Source organism: Sceloporus undulatus, chromosome 1 (assembly GCF_019175285.1).
Source record: "Sceloporus undulatus isolate JIND9_A2432 ecotype Alabama chromosome 1, SceUnd_v1.1, whole genome shotgun sequence".
Taxonomy (NCBI): domain Eukaryota; kingdom Metazoa; phylum Chordata; class Lepidosauria; order Squamata; family Phrynosomatidae; genus Sceloporus; species Sceloporus undulatus.
In genome coordinates this window covers 368895650-368912062 of record NC_056522.1, presented here as the reverse complement: position 1 = coordinate 368912062, position 16413 = coordinate 368895650, and the positions used below count along the sequence as shown (strand labels likewise).

The 16413-nt window shown below is 42.7% G+C and overlaps 1 protein-coding gene across 1 annotated transcript in view; it reads left to right on the top strand.

Moving 5' to 3' along the window:
* Positions 1-16413, top strand: part of BRF1 (BRF1 RNA polymerase III transcription initiation factor subunit) — a 359625-nt gene that overhangs the window by 239259 nt on the left and 103953 nt on the right. The window contains 3 exon segments of the mRNA XM_042446801.1: positions 4827-4866; positions 4950-5042; positions 7536-7787. Of these exon segments, the coding sequence (XP_042302735.1) occupies positions 4827-4866; positions 4950-5042; positions 7536-7787 (385 nt within the window).

Sequence of the window (16413 nt, the reverse complement as noted above, 5' to 3'; positions counted from 1 at the left end):
TCTGTGCGCAATGCAGGCGCTCCTGTCACTGAGCTAAGTCTTGTGAGAGATGACATGTGGCTTTGGGCAAGTTGTTGTCACATACCTTCCAACATTTCCCTCTAAGATGTAATCTGGGATACATCTGACCAAGCACCATCAGAGGGTGGTCAAAATGGCAAAGGTTATTAAGGAGGAAGATCATACAAGCTAGGAGAGGCTACAGCAGTCTGCTTTTGCCTGCATCTACAAGAAAGTGCAAGGTGCTGCCTCTGTCTCATCCTCTCTCCCCATGCTGAGTTAACTGAGTGAAATTAGTTTTGCAATTTGTATTCAGTTTGCAGCAACTGAAGTAAGCTGAAGACAAAGGATGGGAAGAGCAGAGAGAAACTGGGACATTTTAAAAGCAACTGAAAATGTGGGATGACAGATTATTAATTTGACTGTTCTTGCCAAATTGGAATCATAGAATCATAGAATTGTAGAGTTGGAAGAGACCACAAGGGCCATCCAGTCCAACTCCCTGCCATGCAGGGAGTCACAATCAAAGCATCCCTGACAGATGGCCATCCAGCCTCTGTTTGAAGACCTCCAAGGAAGGAGACTCCACTACACTTCTAGGGAGTTTGTTCCACTGTCGAACAGCCCTTAATGTCAGGAAGTTCCTCCTAATGTTGAGGTGGAATCTCATTTCCTGTAGTTTGCATACATTGTTCCGCGTTCTAGTCTCTGGAGCAGCAGAGAACAAGCTTGCTCCCTCCTCAACATGACATCCCTTCATATATTTAAACAGGGCTATCATATCACCTCTTAACCTTCTCTTCACCAGGCTAAACATCCCCAGCTCCCTAAGTTGTTCCTCATAGGGCATGGTTTCCAGACCTTTCACCATTTTAGTCGCCCTTCTTTGGACACGCTCCAGTTTCTCAATGTCCTTTTTGAATTGTGGTGCCCAGAACTGGACACAATATTCCAGATGGGGCCTGACCAAAGCAGAATAGAGTGGCACTATTACTTCACTTGATCTAGACACTATACTTCTATTGATGCAGCCTAAAATCGCACTGGCCTTGTTAGCTGCCGCATCGCACTATTGACTCAAGTTCAACTTATGGTCTACTTGGACTCCTAGATCCCTTTCACACGTAGTCTTGTTCAGCCAGGTGTCCCCCATCCTATATCTGTGCATTTCATTTTTCTGCCCTAAGTGCAGTACCTTACATTTCTCCATGTTGAATTTCATTGTGTTAGCTTTTGCCCAGTTTTCTAGTCTATTCAGGTCATTTTGGATCTTGATCCTGTCCTCTGGGGTATTAGCTACTCCTCCTAATTTGGTGTCATCTGCAAATTTGATAAATATGCCCCCAATTTTGTCCTCCAAGTCATTGATAAAGATGTTGAATAGCAGTGGGCCCAGGACAGAACCTTGTGGGACCCCACTAGTCACTTCTCTCCAGGATTAAAAGCTTAAACAGGTATTCCTGTACTATCTCTTTACTTATTCTGTGCTGAAATTCCCCTTTTCTGTCATCTGCTCCATTATCCTCAGGTTGAGCACCCTTTGCCTTTTCTGAGAAGACTGAAGCAAAAAAGGTGTTGAACAATTCTGCCTTTTCTGTGTCCCCTGTTAGCATTTTGCCATCTTCTGCACGCAGTGGCCCTACTGTTTCCTTCTTCTTCCTTTTGCTGTGGACATATTAAAAAAACCCTTTTTGTTGTTCTTAACCTCTCTAGCAAGCCTGAGTTCATTCTGTGCTTTAGCTTTTCTGAATTTACCCCTACACAGGCTCGCTACTGTATTTGTTTGAATTCGTCTTTGGTGATTTCCCCATTTTTCCATTTCTTATACATGTCCCGTTTAAAACTTAGCTCAGTGGAAATTCCTTAGTCATCCATCCTGGCTTCGTGAGACATCTCCCATTTTTCTTCCTTATTGGAACTGTTTGAAATTGTGCCTTCAGTATCTCCCTTTTAAGAAACTCCCATCAGTCTTGAACTCCCTTCTCTTTTAGTATTGCTGACCATAGGATCACCCCCAGTATTTCTTTAAGTTTACTAAAATTGGCTTTCTTAAAGTCTAGAATGCATGTCTGACTATGCTTGGCTTCTCCTTTCCATTGTATAACAAACTGCAGTAGTACATGATTACTCCCACCTAAGGATCCCACCACTTGCACTCCATTAACTAGGTCATCCCTATGGTTAGGATCAGATCTAAAATAGCTGATCCCCTTGTTGCCTCTTCCACCTTTTGGACAATGAAATTGTCTCCAAGGCAAGTGAGAAATTTGCTAGACCTTGAGGATTTGGCTGAGTTTGACGTCCAGCAAATATCAGGATAGTTGAAGTCATCCATCACTACTACATCTCTCTTTTCTGAATGTGTGGTCATATGTTCTAGAAAGACATAATCCAATTCCTCAGTCTGACTTGGGGGTCTGTAATAGACTCCCACAATAACATCCCTGTTGTTTCTCTGCCCTTTAATTTTTATCCAGATGCTCTCTACTTGGCTTCCAGGATTGATGTCCTGGATTTCTTCACTGGTGTAAATATCTCTGACATATAGTGCTAGTCCTCCTCCTTTCCTGTTTGGCCTGTTTCTCTTGAAAAGGTTATACCCCTCTATTTCTACATTCCAATCGTGAGACTCATCCCACCAGGTTTCAGTGAGGCCTATTATATCATATTTGCTTTGTTGTGCTAGGAGTTGAAGTTTATCTTGCTTATTCCCCATGCTCTGTGCATTAGTGTAGAGACATCGCAGACCATGTGTTCCCTTTACTTGCTGCTTGTGCAAGTTCTTTTGCCTCCCACTTTTGGGTCCTTGCACTGTTTGCCTTTTTCCCTCTGTGTCAGTTTGCCTATTTTCTCCATCCCTTTTGCCTTCCAGAATACTGTCTCCCTCCCCCACATAACTCAGTTTAAAGCCCTCCTGATCAAATTCTTGAGACTATTGGCAAAAATGTTTTTGCCAACTGGCGTGAGATGCAACCAATCCCTTGCCAGAAGTCCCTCCTCATGGAACCGCAGCCCATGGTCCAAGAATCCAAACTGTTCTTGGTGGCACCATCTACGGAGCCAGTTGTTTACATCCGCTATTTTCCTCTCCCTTCCTGGACCATGCCCTTCAACTGGGAGAAGAGATGAGATGACAACCTGTGCATCCATCTCTTTCAATTTCCTACCCAAAGCCTCATAATCCCTTATGATATTCTGAAGGCTGTGCCTTGCAGTATCATTGGTTCCCGAAGAGCTGGAGGATATGCTGTCAGCCTCAGGGACTGTTCAGACCAGAACTTTGTGCCAAAGTGTACGCATGGTAAGGACCAAGCGTCTGCACGTTTGAAGCCCTTACTGCGCCACTGCATGCCATTTTGGCATCTGCCCATCCACACAGCGTGCACCATGATGATGCACGCTGGGTGCAGCGCCCAACAGCACAGTATGGGAGGGGCATCATCATGGCGTGCCGTCTTGCCTATGATACCCTTTTGCGGGATGCAAGAAGAAGTTGGCTAATGGTGGCTCCTTTTTGCATTGTGCTGAGGCTGGATTGCTGCTGCGGCGTGTGGTTGCCGCAGCAATGATCGGGGGTAAAAAGGAGCGGCAGGACCTGTACAGCCCCTCACTTACCATCTGTAAAATACAATTGCTGAAGCGAAATGAAAGAACAGTTGTGAAGTACTTCCAGGCCAACTCCACTAAATTCAATAAGTATTATTATTGAGCATGACCTAAATCCTACTCTTAGTCCCTACTAGAGTAGACCTAATAAATTAGTGGGACTTACTATTCAACAGTTGTGTCAGTGAGTCTGTGCTAGTTAAGACTAACCAACGGGATTCAAGCCTGTGAATGATTCCAGCCAGGGCATTACATTGATAGAGATGGGTAGGGAGTGGGTGAAAGTGTATGTTGTGTGTATACACACATTTACAGTAATGCAATCAAATGTCCAGAAGCTGAGATTTGAGACACCCTGATCCAACTTTATTCAGCTGTGAAAATCAGTGGATGGTCTTCAGCAAGTAACTATGGTCCAAAACACACAGCAGAAATCATCTCATTTGAGACTGCTTTAACTGACCTGGCTCAGTGCTAGGGAATTCTGGGAACTGTAGTTTTGTGAGACATTTAGCCTTCTCTGTCAGAGAGTTCCTTTGACGCAATAAACTACAGTGCCCAGGATTCCCTAGCACTGAGTCAGGGCAGTCAAATCGGTCTCAAACTGGATTATTTCTGTAGTGTGTTTTGGATTTATGTTACCTAAATTACGCCATATATTAAGTCTGCCTTCTTAAACTGCCTAACCTATCCTGTCTTCTGGATTCCTGCACCATTCTCATGCTGAAAAGTTTCAGGGACCTTACTTTGGCAAAGGTTACACCTACATATTAGCATATGCCGAGTGAAAGCTAGCCATATTGACCGGAACAACCAGTGTAACTTTGTCATATTTGTTTTGTGATTGTTTATCTTACAGAGAATACAGCCACTCAGAGAATAGAACTAATACTATTTGTGAGCTTTTCTTTGCTCTACCAAGTTGAGTAATATATCTAATTAGGTAGCAGAAAGTTTCAACCAGTGTTTTAAATCTAGTTCTCCCCCCCCCCCCCCATCTGAGATCACAGGAGTACCTAGTTCAATGCAAACTCCTCTGAATATAGCCCTGAACTTTTAAGATCACACGGAATCTTAACAGTTGTTTTTTAATATTATCAGACCTAATGCAGGATATGTTTTTCCTAAGATTTGGTTCATAAATCTTCCTAGTTTACAGTTTAATTATTTTGCTCATTTCTCCTTCTCTTTCTTTCTCTTCCCCTCCCTTCTTTCCCCAGCTTGAGAAGGAGCTGTCAAAAAAGCTGGAAGAGTTAGAAGGTAAAGGCTGCGTTTCAGAGAACATTCTTATTTATGCCATGTTTCCTCTGCACAGTGGTGACACTTCTCTGTATTTACGGCAGGTGAAATAACAAGCTACCAAGATGAAATAGAGATTGAATTAGAGAATAGCAGGCCAAAAGCAAAAGGAGTTTATGCAAATTACGGTAAAGATGGTAAGTCTGTTTAAAATTCATTCATGAGGAATATGTTAAAAATTGATGACTTTACAGAAGTTTTTAAAAATCTCAGGTGTATAATGTATCAGGTTTGATCATAGAGAAGGGTATCTTTCATTTCTGGGTTAGAAAGGCACAGGTGGAATGACAAGAAGAGGAATGGATTTTCTAGTACAATCTTTCCTGTCCTTGAGTTCCTCTGTTGTGCTGGAGTACAATTTTCCTGGAGAAGCTTCTACCAGAGTTTGGAAATATTACTTCTCAGACTTCAACTCCCAGAACCCTAAAACCAGCATGGCATCTGACTGTTCTGGTTCTGGAGTTCTGAGAGTTGTAATTTTAAAAAGTATTTTTTTCAATTTCTGGCCACTAACCAGCCCTTCATGGTTCCCCCAAACCAGCTATGTTTGGCCTGTCAGAATTTGAAATATCAGATCCTTTAAATTATGCTATAGAATGGGAAGGGAAACAAAGGGTCCTGCATTGTAATCAGGGTGTTATTCCAATCATCTCTCACTGTGAGCTATGCTGGTTAAGGCTGATGATACTTGCATGCAAAAACATCTAGAGCAGTACTTCTCACACAATCTGATGTGGGAGACCAGCACTTATTGTTTTCCAGTGTGCCAGGGACCTAAATTAAATTTGTGCCCATTGGCTAAAATTATTTGTTTCTGGAAATGTGCCAATGGCCAGCACTGAAATAGCTCAGGGCCTGGCACTGGTCCGGGGCCACTTCTTTGAGTCACTGTCATCTAGAAGGCTATATATTCCTTACTCTTGGTTTTCATTTGCCAAAGCCCTTCACATCCTTATGAAAGATGTTCAGAAGGTGTTCAGAAGATATTCAGAGCATTGTCTGGGCACAATGGAAGGACTGCTGCTTTCCCTTCCTAAAATGGCAGAGCTTAGAAAAGCTGTATTTTTGGGCATATAATTCTAAGGCGGGTTACACACTGCCATTAAAGTACGCACGGAGCGCGTACTAGGGGTAGGAAGGGGCAGTGCTTCCGCATCCCCTAACCCTATCACGCGCTCTGCGCGCACAAAATGGCGGCGGCCGTTCCACACGGCCGCTGCCATGATGGCGTGACGAACGTGCCGCCTCCAAACAAGGCGGCGCGGATGTGACGCCATCGCTCCGCGCGAGGGCGCTTAATGCGCCCTTTGCGCGGAGCAGGAAGGAGCTCCGTTTCGGAGCTCCTTCCTGGTTTGCGTTGCTGGTTTGCATCGCTGGGCGCAGCCTTCAGACGGCTGTGCCCAGCAACGCAAGGGAGAAAGGGGCCAAGCGGCCCCTTTCTCCTCCTCCCCGCCGCCGCGGGGTGTCCTTGGGGCTTGAAGCCCCAAGGACACCCCTTTCCAGGCTGCGGGGAAGCGGCCTTTTGCCGCTTCCCCGTGGCCCAGAAAGTGGCGGATCGGGGCCTCAGCGGCTGCCGTTCTGGCCACTGAGGCCCCAATACACCAGGGAAAGGCGCGCCTACAGGCCGCCCCAAAGGGGCGGTCTGTAATGCACCCTAGACTCCCACAAGCCAATGTGGCCACTGGCAGTTGTAGCCCAAAATGATAACATTACAAAACTCTGGAGAGAACCACCATGTTGAAGATGGATCTAGGCTTAATTGTGTATGTTACCCCTTCTAGAATTATACTTTATTATGGAATACCATAAATAAATGTCAAGGTATGGACATAGTTAATAAGGACATCAGGTTCTGTGCCACTATATGCCCATCATACGTTGAAAGGTTGCTGGAGTAGCCTATTTGGTCTCTACTTTCCAGTCTCCTTGTGTGTGTTGTTCTTTATCTAAAATAGCACACACCAAGCTGGCATATAAATGGAGAAATGGCAGAATTACCAGGGTATCTACCTTATCAACTGGTCAATGCTTATGTTGATAACATTCCTGCAAGTACTAAAGGATGATACAAAACTGGGAGGGATATCTAACACATTGGCAGATAGGAACAGAATTCAAAAGGACCTTGATAAATTAGATAACTGGTCTGAAATTAATAAAATGAAATTCAACAGAGACAATGCAAAATTCTACTTTTTGGCCACAAAAACCAAATCCACAAATATAGGATGGGGGATACTTGGCTCAGCAATACTACATGCAGGCCAGCAGTGTGATGCTGTAGCAAAGAAGGTGGATGCTATTTTAGTATAGTTTCCAAGTCAAGAAAAGTAATAGTCGGAAATCTTACTGGGCTTTTATTTTCCTGTTTTATTATTTTTTAAAAAATAATTGGTGGGAGAAATGAGAAAGAACCTTGAGCTTTTTATTTTTAGTACTGTGGCTCTGGTTGTTTTTTTTTTACAAGGATGATTAATGAAATGTAGATAGGTCTTAAGACTAGAAAAAAATTGTGACCAGGAGTTCTTTCTTACAAGTCCTAAGAAGACCTACAAAGATCTATTAACAGCATCTAGAACATCTTGGCTCTAATCTATTTGATGAAATCATTTAATACTCTTTCTTTTTAGATTGTTTGGAAGATAATACCTTAAGTATATTTGGAGAGGAGGAAGGAGAAGATGAAGAACTAGAAGCAGCTGCAAATCATTTAAACAAGGACTTTTACAGTGAAGTGCTTGATAAAGACAGATCACAGGAGAAAGAAATTTCTGTAAGGCCGCCTGCCCTGGAATCGCTTCTTGGCCCTCTCCCTACTGCAGCCAGTCTTGGGATTACAGAATCTATAAAAGAGTGTATATTAACAAAGGATCGAGATCCCAGTAAGTACAAACTGACATGTTCAAACTGAACTGTGACTCATGAGATCTATATAGTTTTTACCTTAATATCTGTTGTGAATGTGCAAACAGGGAAGTGCACTAACTTTGCTCCCATTCATCCCCAGTTCTGTCATTCTCCTTGTGTGGTTGAACACTCCAATAACAACTACAACTACTGTAGAAACTATGGTTGTTCACTGGAATATTATCCTTATATAAATACAAATAAGTATTAAGTAATCTGTGAAGGTTAATAGTGGGCAGTCTTGGTCTTAGCATATTTGCTAAGTGCTTAGTGCCTTTTCCCCCAAGACTAGGATTTGAGGCCGTGCTATGCGCAATTAAAGTGAAATAATGCATAAAATCACACACATCTAAAAATGTGTGATACAAGAAATTAGAATTAGAATAGTGTTAAACTACCTGTCGCCGGGCCCCTGGCTACACCGACAGGTGGGGTGGGTAGTTGTGGATCCATGACAAAGAGACGAGGACGCTGGCGTATGCTCAGTGCTCTTTAATGTAACTACAACAACTCCACGTGTGAACAGAACTGAAACTGGTTACTTCACCGTCCTAAAGTCTAACACCCTGACTCCGTTTCCGGGCAAGTGTCCTCCGCTGCAGGGCCCGCTTCTCTTCCTGCCCTTCCCCTCGAGACTCTCTCGGCTGGCCAACACTGGCCTCTTATGTCCCACAATAAGCAAGGACCCGGATTAATCACTGGCCTGGCCTGGTAGGGTCCACTGGCTTCTTCCAGGGACAGAGGGTGAACCCGAGAGGCAAAGAATCCTTCTGCGGGGTTTCCCCGGTCGCTACCCCGAGTGCTCCCATCCCGCCGCCCTCTTAGGTACCGGCAGTTGGCTTCCGCTGTCCAGGCGTCCCAAACTCTCCCCACTATCTCCTCCTCGTATCCCGTGTCTCCCTCCACGCTCGGCGTCCACTTCCACTCCTCCCTGAGTCTTCCCCCTCCACCCCTTTTCTACCCTCTGACATGCCCTCCTCTCTGGTCTCCGCCCCAGTCCCAGCTGTAGCTCCTCAAGCCATGTCCTCCCTGTCCTCCTTGGCTTCATCAGGGTCCCCTGGCACGTCGTCTTCAGGAGTGGGACCCCAACCCGATTCCTCCCCTTCTTCCACCCTCTAACACTACCTGTAAAATTTAAAACATTGAAAGCATAGAATAAAAGTACTGTAGTACAGCACACTAAAACAGAAAGCCATCTATCTATCTATCTATCTATCTATCTATCTATCTATCTATCTATCTATCCCAAATGTCTGGTGGAATAAGAAAGGCCTTCACTGTAAAGATAGCAAGGAGGGAGCCAGTCTAGGCTTCTTGAGAAAGGAATTTCAAAGTCTTGCTTTCCCATTATGCCCTTATTTGTTTCCCAGTAGTTAGCTATCCTGCAGACCAACTCTCTAATATACATGTTTTTGCTTATCTTGGAAATAGTTTTGGAACCAGTGGCTTCCATCCTGTCATATGCTTTCCACAGAATGAACAGGCATTGTTTTGCTCTTCTTCTAGGACAGGGGTAGGCAACCTGCGGCCTGGCAAGGCCTTGGGACCGGCCCCAGCCCGGTCTTGCTGCCGATTGCCGCCAGAGCCTTTGGCTTCTCGCGTGAGGGCCTTTGGCCTATCAGGAGGAGGCGGGCAAGGAGGGGCAAGCGGCAGGCAAGGGGGGCAATTGTCTATAGAAGCCTCCAAAACATGCATTTATATTAACTTTTTCTTTTAAAATCAGCACATTTTTTTTGCGTGTCCTCCATTTTTTAAAAAAAGTGTCCTCGATTTGAAATTTTTGTCCTACATTTGTTCCGGTTTATTTATTTATTTAATTTTTTTTTAAAAAAAAATTATTTATTTTTTGGCTTCGGCCCCCCAGTTGTCTGAGGGACAGCAACCCGGCCCCCGGCTCAAAAAGGTTGCCTACCCCTGTTCTAGGAGCTAGTAAAGCCCTAGGCTGAAAGAATTAATTCTGTTGCGGCTGTTCACTCCTGAATGTGCTGCATGTTTTGCTGTTACTTCAATATACGTACCTTTGCATTCAGAAGGTTCATTAGTATTGGTGTGAATGTACTGGAATATTTACTGCCCCGGGCTGTTTGTAAACTCACAATATGCTATTTGTCACATCATCTGAACAGTTTTTTTCACTGTCCTCTCTTGGGGGTCATTTGTAATTTGATATATCTTTAACTGCACTTGTGTAGCTGCAGCAAATTGCCCTGTTGTGGACTTTCTGGTGGTATCAGGTTTGGTCATTTTGAAAAACAGGTTGGGCTACATGGACCTTTGGTCTGCTCTCACAGGGATCTTATTAAGTCCTTAGAAAACGTCTGTAGACCAACTGTGTTGACTGAGTAGCAAACTTCAGATGCAGAAAGCAAGTGCTGCTTAATGAAGACTGTAGTGGGAAACTTCCTTCACCATTACAATTTCATATTCAATAAATTGGGCTGAAGAACTGCAAGAAGAACTGCAAAGCATTTGCAGCTTTGACTTTTGCTGATTTGATTATTTGTGGTTTTGATTCATATGTTCTCTCTAGGATTCTCTAGATCCTCCAGTGCAATTCTGCTGGAAGTTGACCATAGAGTTGTGCTGGAGAACCTAGAAGTTCCCATAGAAAACACTTTGCCAGGCATTTGTAGGTCCTCCAGCATGACTCTATATGATCTGGCAGATGTTGACCATAGTGTTGCGCTGGAGGACCTGGAGATTCTTAGAGAGGTGTTCTCTTAGGTAAAAAGAATAGTGTTTTTTATTGGCGGTTTTTTTTCCACATTCACAGGGGTTCTTAACCACTAACCCCTGCAAATGTGGAGGGACCACTGTATTACTTTCCTGTTCTCAAAACAGGTTTCCCCAGTGCATTACTGGCAAACTGAAAATGATACCATGTAATCTGTTGCTATTATTTCATATGCACTTTTTTCATGGGGTTGGAAGGATTTGGAAAAATTAAAAAAGGAAATGGCAGAAAAAAAGGAAATGGCAGTTTTAGGATGGGTTTATGGTGTTTGGAGTAATTGGGGGCAAAAAAAGAAATCATGTGAAAATTACCCACATTTTAATGTGGAGGGGGGAGGGTTGGTAGTATGTCTGGGAACTAAGGGGTACTATGTGGGTAGAATACATGAAATCTGTTCTTCAATCTTTTGGAATCAATTAACCACCTTCTCATACCTCTGGCCTTAGTGCCAGTACTTTCCCCTGTTCTCTGTACATCTTCAACATCTGTCAACTTTTTACAACAGCCTTCTGCCTGCGTCACCTTACTTTGCATGTCAAATGCAGCTTTTCACCTTCAGAATTCCACAGGATTTACAAGTTTCATGTTGGCTTTGTATGGGATCTGTCCTATACTTGGAACTAACGTGTCACAAATAACATGGCCATTAATGAGTTACACCCCCTTTTTACAACATAATGAAGAATGCTTCATAAGTAGCACAGCTAGTGGTATAACAAGTAATGTTTTCTGTTACTTTCTACTTAATATCTAAGGGCTTTATTAGAGGTATTTTAGGAGGTTTTTCAAGTCTTGTGCCAAAACATACATTGCTAAGACATATAATCTAACTGCCTGGGGCTATTGTAAATGCACAGTATGCTATTTGTCATTTCATCTATAAGTTTGTCATTTCATTTATGAATGAATGTATAAAATATTTATTTATATCCCTCCTCTTCCATTTTGGGGATTGAGGTGGGTAACAACATGATTATATAGTACATAAAGATCAAACATTAAAACCCACAAAAACCCTGCCTAACCCTCCCACCCGAATTTAAAATTATATAGTAGGACACAGTTAAAATATATAACAACACATCATAATTATTGCACAATCTGTAATGAAAGAGGTGGTGGAAAAGGTTCAATTGGTTCTGGGCAATTTTTAGTCTGGGTAGGCCTGCCGGAAGAGAAGGGTTTTAGTTGCTTTTTTGAAAGCCTCTAGTGAGGATAATTGGCAACTTTTTTTCGGCAGGTCGTTCCAGATTTTTTGGGTGGCAGCCGAGAAAGATCTCTGGGAGGTCACTGCCAATCTGATCTTTCTTATTTGTAAAAGGTTTTTCCGAGAGGACCGGAGTGTACGGGGAGGACTATATGGGAGGAGGCGTCTCTACAAGTAAACTAGACCCAGGCCATGTAGGGCTTTATAGGTAGTAACCAACACCTTGTACTGTGCCGGAAGCTAATAGGTAGCCAGTGAAGTGGCTTTAAAATAGGTGTAATTCAGTCGAACCTGGATTTTCTGGCGACCAGTCTGGCTGCCATGTTTTGTATCAGTTGAAGCTTCCAGACGTGGCACAGGGGCTGCCCCATGTAGAGCGCATTGCAGAAGTCAAGACGAGAGGTTACTAAAGCGTGTACAACTGTTTCTAGGTCCCACTGCTCCAGGTAGGGACATAGCTGGCATATCAGCTGAAACTGATAGCAGGCGCTCCTGGCTGTCGCTTCAATCTGAGAGGACAGATGAAGCGACGGATCCAGGAGCACCCCCAAGCATAAGTTATATGTCTCGTAGATTGTAACATCATCCAGCACAAATTACTACTGTAACGAGTAACAGTAGCAAGTTACTTCTTTTAAACATCTGGTGAGTAAAAGAACAAAAGTTTTAAAAAGTAACTTTTCAAGCTCTGTGCCAAATGCATGTTTAAAGTACTGTAGTAGCAGTTCCTGGCAAGTTTTGTGCCACAAAGTTTGTGTTCTGTAGTGAAGATAGCAAGGAAGTTTAGGCCACTGCTGTTCTTACTTGAACAGTTTGCTTTAAAATTACCTTTTTTCATTTTGCTTGTTGGCCTCAAGGTAAGTCATGCTTCTCCCCTGCAGTGTCCCCATTCCTAGCTGCTTTCCTCTTTGTTCTTACTGAGGCATGCATTATTTTTATATTCCTTAGCACTGCTTGTCAAAATCTTTTAGTGTGTGACTTGTGGTTGTCCAAATGAAAGTCCCTGAAAATGTGCAAATTGCTTTCAGCTTGGTCTTAATGTATATTCCGTGTACCGTATCATGCTGAAAAGGTCCTCTTGAGCGCACAATGATAAATCTTTGCTGAAGCAAACCTTTTGAATTGAACCTTGCACGTGCAGCTCATAAATCTGGCAGTCTTTATAGACTGTTGTATCTGTGATTGAGCCTTCATTAAGTCATTAATGAGATGTGAAAATCTTGCTGCAGCCAGCATAGTAATAGCAGAATTTTCCTTCATCCCTGTCCTGCAGCAACTCCATATCCCTTTTTAAATATGTGGAGCCTGTGCTACTAACTGCAGAGGATGCGATTTTGTTCCTTATGAAATATGTGGGTTACACTTATAAACCTGCATTCTACTGCATCTTCGATTGATTAAAAAAACTGTGTTCTTTGGAATTTCTACTCATTTGATCTGATTTTAAAGAGAAGTGTGTAGCCATTAAGAACTCAGAGCTGACTTCATGTGATCAGGGAAGAGAAAGTTTCCATGCTTGCCTTTTGATATATGAAAAGGCCCATATATTAGGGAATAGATGGGTGACCTGGGTGGTAATAGTACTGTAGTTGACAATACTAATCCAGTCAGACAGATTAGACACTGGCTCTTCTTTTAATAATCTCAGTCTGTCATATCTTAAGTCCCTACCAGTCATTTTATCAAAGAACTCCACTGTGACAGAAAGAAAAAGCCCACTTTTTTTGGAAAAGGACATTCCTCTTTACAGGAACGTCTGATCTGTATTTATTATTTTGTAAGTTTTAAGGAAATAAAACATTTCAGTAACATGGTTGGAGGTAAACTAGATAGATAGATAGATAGATAGATAGATAGATAGATAGATACATAGATAGATAGGCATTCAAATTGTTTTATTCAGAGATGGTTTGCCAATGTCTGCTTCTAAAGCTGAGAGAATGTGACTTGGCTAAAGTGACCAAAAGTTTTTCTGTGGTTAAGCAGCGAAACCCTGGTCTGGAGTCTGAATTGAAAACTCAGATCACCCCACCATGTTGGCTCAATATAATCCATTAGTGCTGAAAATTATAATACTGGCTGAAGATTTACTGCTATAGTAGCACAAGGACAAAATGCAAATAAAAGATGGCAGTAATATTATGGAGAATAATATTTATTGCTGTGACTAACACTTCTGTGTCCCACCTAGATGACATCTGTATCCCACTTAAGTCTATGAAAGCTCATACTGCCAACTTCTTTCTTTAGTCTCAAAGGTGCTACAAGATCTCTCTACATAGTGATTCTACAGACACAACTATATCTTTGAATGTACCACTGGTAGTAAGCTATCATCTAAATCATATAAATGTAATGGGCTCTGTAAGGGATAGTTTTCAAGACCTAAGAAACTGCAGCTGGGCAAGAAGGTGATAGCTAGCTCTTAACTCCTGTTTTTGAAGAGTTGCACTAGTCCTCGTCTGGTTTCTGAGCACAGTGCACAATATTGGGGCTTTTACTTTTTAAAGCCCTATGTGATCTTGAACCTGGTTACCTGGATATACAGCATTCCCCTTATGTCTTGGCCCTAGGTTTTAAGATCAAAGAAGAAGGTTCTGCCGTACTTGTTGCCATTATTGCAGGGTAATCTGTGGAACCAACATGGTATAGTAGTTCATGTTTGGGAGAGCCAGGTTCATATTCCACTCAGCCGTGAAGCTCACTGGCTGCTTGGGGTCACTGTCTCTCACTACTTCACAGGGTAAAATGGCAAAGGGATTGTGTACCTTGAGCTTCTTGGATTAAAGGAGCAACCTGTTAGTTAGAAGGACAAGACCCTTGTTGGTAATGACATCCTTTCACACTCACTTGCCTCTTGAGCTACTTCAGTGTCACCTTCTGGGAAATTATAAAATCTTCCTTCATGGAATAAGGCTTGTAATTTGAAGTAGAATCAAAGTGTTTTTATAACTTTTGTTATATATTTGGATTTTTTTTTAATGTTGTGTTAAGAGTATTCTAAATTGTGTCTTATGCTTTACAAGATATGTGAAAGTGTTGCTGGGACATGGGTAGAAAGGTGAATTGCCATGAATTACAGCAGATAAATGGTGCATTTCTTTACTCCAGTTGTCTTATTTTAAAAAGCTGCATTTGAGTTTCAAAAACTAGTAATTTCATGCTTGATAAACACTGGCAATCCAGCTTCTTTGGCACACAGCTGTCATTTTTGCCCATCTCTGAACATCATGATTGCTGATGTCACTCATCAATTTGGCAGGGTTGCATCCACCTTTTGGGAAACATGGGGGGGAACAGATGGTCAAAAAGAGCTGGCTACCTGGTGGACTGGGGCATGGCATTCAGACAGCAGCATGCCCCAGTCAGCCGGGAAGCCACACAGCCGATCTCATGTGTGATGAATCCAAAGCATTTCGGCGGCGCAGCGTTTCCACACGCTGCACCAAAGAAACACTGAAAAAATGCCACCACAGCAAAGGCGCCCTTTCCCTGACTCAAAAAGAAGTGGCATCCTGCTGCTCCTTTTTGCACTGGGAAAAGGCCCGGTTGGGGGCATGGTGTACGGTTGGTCCAGCCCCAACCCAGCGAGCAAAGGGGTGGCCAGAAGTCGCTCCCTCAGAGTGGTCTGTTTCACCCCTTGGATATGTGTGATATGATGTTGCTGTGTCAATGAGTTGTTTTCTATTAAGCATTTTCTCCTAGAGACTTTTATGTAAACTCATTCAATGGCTACAACTGGGCATTTTACAATTTCTTTCTTCTTCATAAGATATATTTTGACATGCAGAGGTATCGTGATCTTGTTCCTATGTAGCATAGAAAAACTTTCTCCCATTTCCTCCTTTCTTCAGTTCCATTTGGAAGAAGAGCCATACTGTATATCTACCCAGCCAGGACTGCATCCTTTTTTCCCCTATAGGTAGACACGGTCCCTGGAATCCATTTGTCATTTTGATGAGCTATGAAAGATACATTCAGGGGCATGATCAAGGAGATAGAAATTGGAAGAACTTGACCTACAAGCAGTGAGGAGTGAGGGGAAAGACCTATGGCTCAGTGGATGGATTGCATCCTTTGTCTGCACCTCCTGAGCTTATAACAGTCAATTACTTGGATGAGCAGTCACTGGGAGATAGCAAAAAGAATGACTCCCTTGCCTCTTCTCTCACTCCCCTGGACACCCTCTTTTTTGCCTTTAACTTAGAAACCTCTTATTACAATGACCATAAAAAGTGATCATATTGATCTTGGTTATTGCAGAAACGTTATAGAAAATGAAAACTTGGGAGCTCAGATGGAATTTTCATCAGCTTAAAGTGAAAATGAAACCCATTAAAGGACTGTTATTTAAGCGGTTATCATCTAGTGGATTGAAATATCAAGTTTGTAGTCCTCCCAAGTCTATATCCAGCACAGAGCAGGCTCATCATTGCATTTTGTATTGCTGATGAAGATTTATTAACCTATGTTGAGAAGCCACAGACCTCGCCCTTGGTAGATGATACAGGGGAACAGGGACAACATTTTGCTGGGGTTAACTGCTCTGAAGACAGCATGACAAATGATCAATCAATACACACAGCTATGAGATAGCCTGAGCCTACTTTGCTCAGTTTACATTTTGCCCTAAATGACCTCCCGTTATGATTTTGACCTC